The 6,290-nt window shown below is 35.2% G+C and overlaps 1 protein-coding gene across 1 annotated transcript; it reads right to left on the bottom strand.

Moving 5' to 3' along the window:
• Nucleotides 1-2,742: 2,742 nt before the first annotated feature.
• On the bottom strand, nucleotides 2,743-3,682 carry LOC139074561 (olfactory receptor 5G9-like). The gene is given in 2 exon segments (XM_070565999.1): nucleotides 2,743-3,487; nucleotides 3,489-3,682. Coding segments are annotated over 2 exon segments (939 nt in total).
• Nucleotides 3,683-6,290: the final 2,608 nt, after the last annotated feature.

Raw genomic sequence — 6,290 nt, 5'->3', positions numbered from 1 at the left:
GTGGTATCCAAAATGGTAGAAACGTAAATCCTGATCAGGAGGCCATTTGTTTGCCCGTTCATTCAGAAACATTACAAAGTGGCCTAGAATCATAGGAACATTACCAGTGTGTTTGCTTTGCGTGGAAGTTCTTTCATTTTTCCATTGCCTAGACTGAGTATGAATTTAAGCCTTGACAAAAAATCCCTTTCTAGCATTCTCTTAGACTTGATGAGACTTAGTATCAGAGGCTTCATTCCTTTAGGTAAATCCAGGAAAACTTTCAGGACTAAGAAACAGATATAGAAGCTATTCCCATCCAGCCTAGAGGTCATTTATGATAGAAGCAAGAGGAGAATTATATGCCCTCCAACAGTGGAATGGATTCTCAGAGAGCAAGCAAGAAGTAAATAGAGAATATCCAGATGGTTAGGCCACAAAGTGTGCTATAACTCTAGACACAATTAAAGAGTAACAATCTGAATGTTGGGAATGTGAGGGTGCATTATACTAGCCTACTATTCAATGCATTTAAAAATTCCATAATAAAACTATTTTAAAGTAAAAATGTTTTGGATGAGCGGTCAGAATATTTGATAGCAAATAGTAAGGAGGTATCTCTTAATGATACTGAAGAAGAATTGGAAATCAACAATTGTCATGACATATACTAATGGTGTTCGTGAATGCAACAATATAAAGCCTAGCCACTATCCTGTGCAGAGTCTGTGTAACATGGCAACTAAATAGAGTTCTGGATTCCAAAAGACATGTATCTATCACGGATGACAAGAGAACCACTTATCAGCCACTAAAATCCAAAGAACCTCTGCTGTAAAGCTGATCCCAAAACTTTGACAGTTTTCCTTTCAGGAAGAGAAAGAGAAGTCATCTTATTTTACTATTAGCTGCAAATACACACACATCTGAAATTGTTCATCCCATCCTCCATCTAATTAATTGTTTCCACAATAAATAATTGATAATAATTAAATGGAAAGAAATTCTGAACTAACATCTGAATCCTCTTAATAACATCCTATTGGCACTATTTCTATCTCTCTGGCTTTCTAGACCATGACTCTTTCTGTTTGAGATAATTTCATCATTGAAACCATGACTATCCCCAGCCTATATGCCATCTCCATGTTGTGGTATCCACTTCCCTTCACAGCCTGCTAGCTTCATCTGAACTCAAACCACTCGATGATCAGTCCCTGTAATGTACTAGACTTAGAATAATTGCACTATTCAAAGCAGGTTCAACTATCCCTGGAGTAAGGAGGCATGATTGTGACAATGTCATTCCATCAATATTGACCAAGAAAGCATTTCCTCATCCAGTAACCCCATGGTGAAATTTATTTGTGCAGAAGCTTGAGCCTCTAGGTATACACCCTAGTATCTCCCTGTGTCACTCCTCAAGCATGTCCCACTGTCCTTTTTCTACTCAGGTGTAGATGTTTCTACAAAATAGAGAGAAATTCTACATTTTTAGGTCATGACCAGCTATCAGAACTAAAATGCCTACAGACTCTATTTTGTAGCAAATAAATGCTTTTCAAAAATCATTTTATCTTCTCTGAAGATAATTATAATTCTGGTTGAATTCTTCAAAATGTTTTCTGAGGGGCAAAAAGGTGTTGAAATATTTTTTTAACATTACTCTGTTTTATTACTTTTTTAATTTGGAAAAATAAAAAAAAAAGACTAATGAAAATATGATATAAATTTTCTCCATTTTAGTTTATAGGCATGGCCTGTTGTCTAACATTTTAGAAGTTTTGTCATTCCTAATTCAGATTTGCATTTCATTTCTAATTTCTGTGTTAACCTATCCCTATATATTTTTATCTGAAAAAATTGGGAAAAATTGAATATCAATTAATCATGTAATAGTTGGAACAACTTAAGAGTCAAACATGTTGAAAGGCATCTGGAAATTATTAGCAGGGCTTGTCATTTAGTGGAAAAACAAAAATATGGCATTCTTTTGTTAATGTTCTTCATTTGCTTGTCCATATTCTTCTTTTCTGTGACGATCATGACATCATATTTTTAGAAGACAAGAATAAGGAAAATAGGTATAAACAATATTAAAAGAAACATGATATGGGAGATTCCTTTAGTTAGAAAAAAATCATTTCTGGGGCCATCACAGTGGCATAGTGATTAAGTTCACGTGCTCCACTTCAGTGGCCCAGGATTCATGGTTCGGATCTCTGATGTGGACCTAGCACTACTCAGCAAGCCGTACTGTGATGGTATCCCACATAAAATAGAGGAAGATTGTCATAGATAGCTCAGAGCCAATCTTCCTCACATGGTCACACAAAAAGTCATTTCTAAGCCAAGTAATTGGCCTGTTTGGTATTTTTAATTCTGTATTTAGTAGTTCAGGGAACATTTATCTTGTTCCAATGTACCTCACGTTGTCTGGACATTTACTGTGGTACAACTGGGTGATAGTCGCTAGGTAGTTCAAACATTTATTGGATTGTATCATATTTCCAGTAATGAAGGTGTATGAGGAAGCATAATTTCTCTGACTCTGTGGGTGACTGGGAATTTTTATCCTCTATAGGGACATGATGAAATGCAGCTTTTTAAAAAAAAGTATGTACTAAAGTAAAAATCTTATAGAAGTATGGATATATGCCATTCCCCAAATTCTGCCAATTATTTAGCCTCTTTGGATGATGACCAGGTAGTCCAACCATGTCTGGAAGCTTTTCTTTTTATCTATTTACTTTAGATGGGAATTTAACTTCTGATGCAAAACTGCCTCTCGGTGACTGCCCTGTGTATGGCAGCTTTTACTTCTTTATTTCTCAAACTATAGATGAGAGGATTCAACATGGGGATTACAGCTGTGTAGAACACTAACACAATTTTATTGATGTCCGGAGAAAAAATTGTACCTGGCCTCACATAGATAAAGGAGAGAGTCCCGTATGAGATAGAAACAACTGTGAGATCAGAAGAGCAGGTGGAAACGGCTTTGTGCCTCCCATCAGTAGAGCGGATCCTCAGGATGGCAGTAAGGATGTAAAAATAGGAGATAATAATGGTCAGGCTACTAATGATTAGTCCAGCTCCAGCCACAGTGAAAACTAACATTTTATTGATCCAGATGTCAGCACATACTAGAGAAAGAAGAGAGATAATGTCACAGAAGAAATGATTGATAATGTTGGAGTGACAAAAGGGAAGTTGAAAAGCAACCATTGTGTGAGTCATGGTGTTTAGGAACCCAAAGGTATAGGGTCCAGCCACCAGCTCTATGCAGAGTCTCTGGGACATGGCAATTGAATACAATAATGGTTTACAGATGGCCATGTAGCAGTCATAGACCATGAATGCCAGGAGGAGGCACTCAATAGCCTCAAAGAACCTGAAGAACCACTGCTGCAAGGCACATCCCAGGAAAGAGATGGCTTTCCTTTCAGCAAAGAAGTCAGTGAGCATCTTGGGGCTCACAAGTGATGAAAAGCAGATGTCCACAAAGGTGACTGAGGAAAAAGTACATAGGGGTGTGAAGGCGGGAATCGATCCAGATGAGAATAATCATGCCCAAGTTTCCTGTCATGGTAACAAGGTGAAAAAGCAGAAAGAGCAACAAAAGAAAGACTTGCATCTGAGGATGGTACTTTAAGCCTTTGAAAATAAACTCTGTGATCCTTGTATAGTTTTCATCAGCCATTGGTTGGTTTGGGTCTCGATAGTGAGAAAACCTGAAAATTGGTAGTGCATACAACTTTACATTTCTTAAAAGGAAAGCATAGTACACAAACGATGAAACTACAGGTTCAATTTAGGAACATTGGTGTAAAAAGAAAGCCTAAATAAAATGCTAATAAAATATAATACAATTCTAAACAGCAATATGGCTTAAATGTTTTAAAGAGAAAATTAGGATTTACTGACAAATTGATGAACATTAGAAAACCTATAAAATTATCTACCACATTTACAGATTAAAATTCAAAACATTATTATTATTTCAAGAGAATTTTTAAAAGAATTTAATAAAATGCTGCTTTCAAAAACAAAAGAAAAAACTTTCCAAACTGAAGATATAAAGGAGCTATTTAACTTGGTAAAAAAAAAAAAAAAAAAATCAAAAACAAAGAAACAAACAAAACACCTTCCTGACCTTTCCAAAGAATATATGTGTGCAGTGCAAATCACTAGACGCATTCACACTGTAAGCAGAAACTATATTGAGATGCTTATAATTTATACTGGTTAACATTATACTGGAGAGCACAGCCAAAGAACTAGAACATGAAAAAAAAGATATAAGAATTATAGAAAAAAGAGGGAAGAAAATACTCTCATTGTAGGCAAACATACATACATTGAAACAGACAAACAAAATGGACAAGAGTCAATTAAGATAATTTTTTAGAAAAAATGAAAGTGTTCAACAAAGTTATAGAATAAAAGATCAATGTAAAAAAATCAATAACAATCACAAATTATAATGAAAAAACTCATATTCATTAGCAAAAATTGATAAAATAACCATAAATAAGCCTAACAAGGAATTATCAAGATTTTCGTAAAGCAAAATATGTTATGGAAGTCTACTGAGCCAAAGGAATAAATGCCTAAATCAGAGAAAAATATAATTTGTGTGTTTTTATGTATAATTGAGTCAAAATACATAATTACAAAGATTCATTTCCTCCTGAGAAAGTAAAACTTAGGTCAGACTTGGGGAGTAAGAACCTGTGTGTCCGTTCTTCACTTTGCAATAGCAGACACAGATAAGCCAACTGTGAACTGAACAGGAAACAATATTCCTCCCACAGATAAGTTTCAGCCTTAAGTGATATCACAGACCTTTCTTTGAGTAACAGCTTTTTTACTCAACAAGAAACTTTATTTTTTGAAGTTATACGCTATCTAAAATTTTTGTTTGAAATTATATGAGCAAGATAACAGCCCACTCTGGCCTGGAAGATCTAAGCCATTTTCACATAACGAAGCAGTCTCATTTCCAGTATAGGTACAGAGCTCCACATGAGGAATTTCCAGATACAACATTCCACATCTATTTTAACTTGGTAGTTTCCAAGGAAATGACTCTTTGCCTGCTTTATAGTTTAGACTTGCCATGATGTTGCCCCTTTACATACAGCCTTGCTTTGCTTTGACTATATCAAAATTTTTCTTGACTTAAATTTCACCTAAACTCTGTCTTTCTCAAAGTCCTCTAATAACTCTATTTTTCCTTTGTTCTATGAGATCCCCATTGTTCCTGGGGTTTGTAGTCTCCCTCATTGCAATGAATCAATATAGCTGATTGGTCAGACTTACACTTGCTACAGGTTACCTAAGGCTGATTGGGCTAGGGCACTCACTAATTTTGTTGGTGAATTTAATGAAATTCCAACCGATATCTAAAAAATTTTCAATGAAACAATCTGATTTAAAATTTATGGAAGAGAAAAATATTCAAAAGTAGCCAAGACAATTTTCAAAAAGAAAAACAAAGAAAAGGGAGGTGCTATTCCACGTATCAACACTGATATAAAGCTATCACAATTAAAACAGAATGGTGTTACTGAAGTAGACAAAGAAGTGAATAGAAAAGAACAGAAAACCTAGAAAAAACATAAGCAGATCTAGGTATACATGTCAATTGAGTATGAATAAATGTTTTATTTCAAATCAGGAAAGCAAATATGAATCACTCATTAAAAAAGTGATACACTATTTGGATGACCATTTGAAAAAATAAATAGTACTAAAATTCTACCCCATACCACTTTAACTAAAAGACATCCTAACTGTAAATATACGACAAGAAAATAGTATTGTGATTTTGTAATATGGATGATCTTCTTAAACAGAACATAAAAAATCACATTAAGAGGGGCCGGCTTGGTGGCACAGCAGTTAAGTGCGCATGCTCCGTTTCTCCACAGCCCAGGGTCCGCTGGTTCGGATCCTGGGTGCGGACAGGACACTGCTTGGCAAAAAGCCATGCTGTGGTAGGCATCCTACTTATAAAATAGAGGAAGATGGGGCATGGATGTTAGCTCAGGGCTAGTGTTCCTCAGCAAAAAGTGAAGACTGGAAGAGGAAAAAGGCTAAGAGATAGTTAGCTCAGGGCTAATCTTCCTGAAAAAAAAATCACATGAAGAAAATATTGATAAATTTTACCATGTGATTTTAATGAACGTATGCCAACATACACTCTGAGTACAATAAAGCACACAGATTGGGAGAAGTATTAGAACATATATTACAAAGATTAAAAGCAAGACACACAAAGAACTACCAGAAATCATCAATTAAAC

This window comes from Equus przewalskii, chromosome 11, assembly GCF_037783145.1.
Source record: "Equus przewalskii isolate Varuska chromosome 11, EquPr2, whole genome shotgun sequence".
Taxonomy (NCBI): Eukaryota; Metazoa; Chordata; class Mammalia; order Perissodactyla; family Equidae; genus Equus; species Equus przewalskii.
Note: the sequence above shows the minus strand (reverse complement) of the source record. Positions and strands in the feature narration are given on the sequence as shown.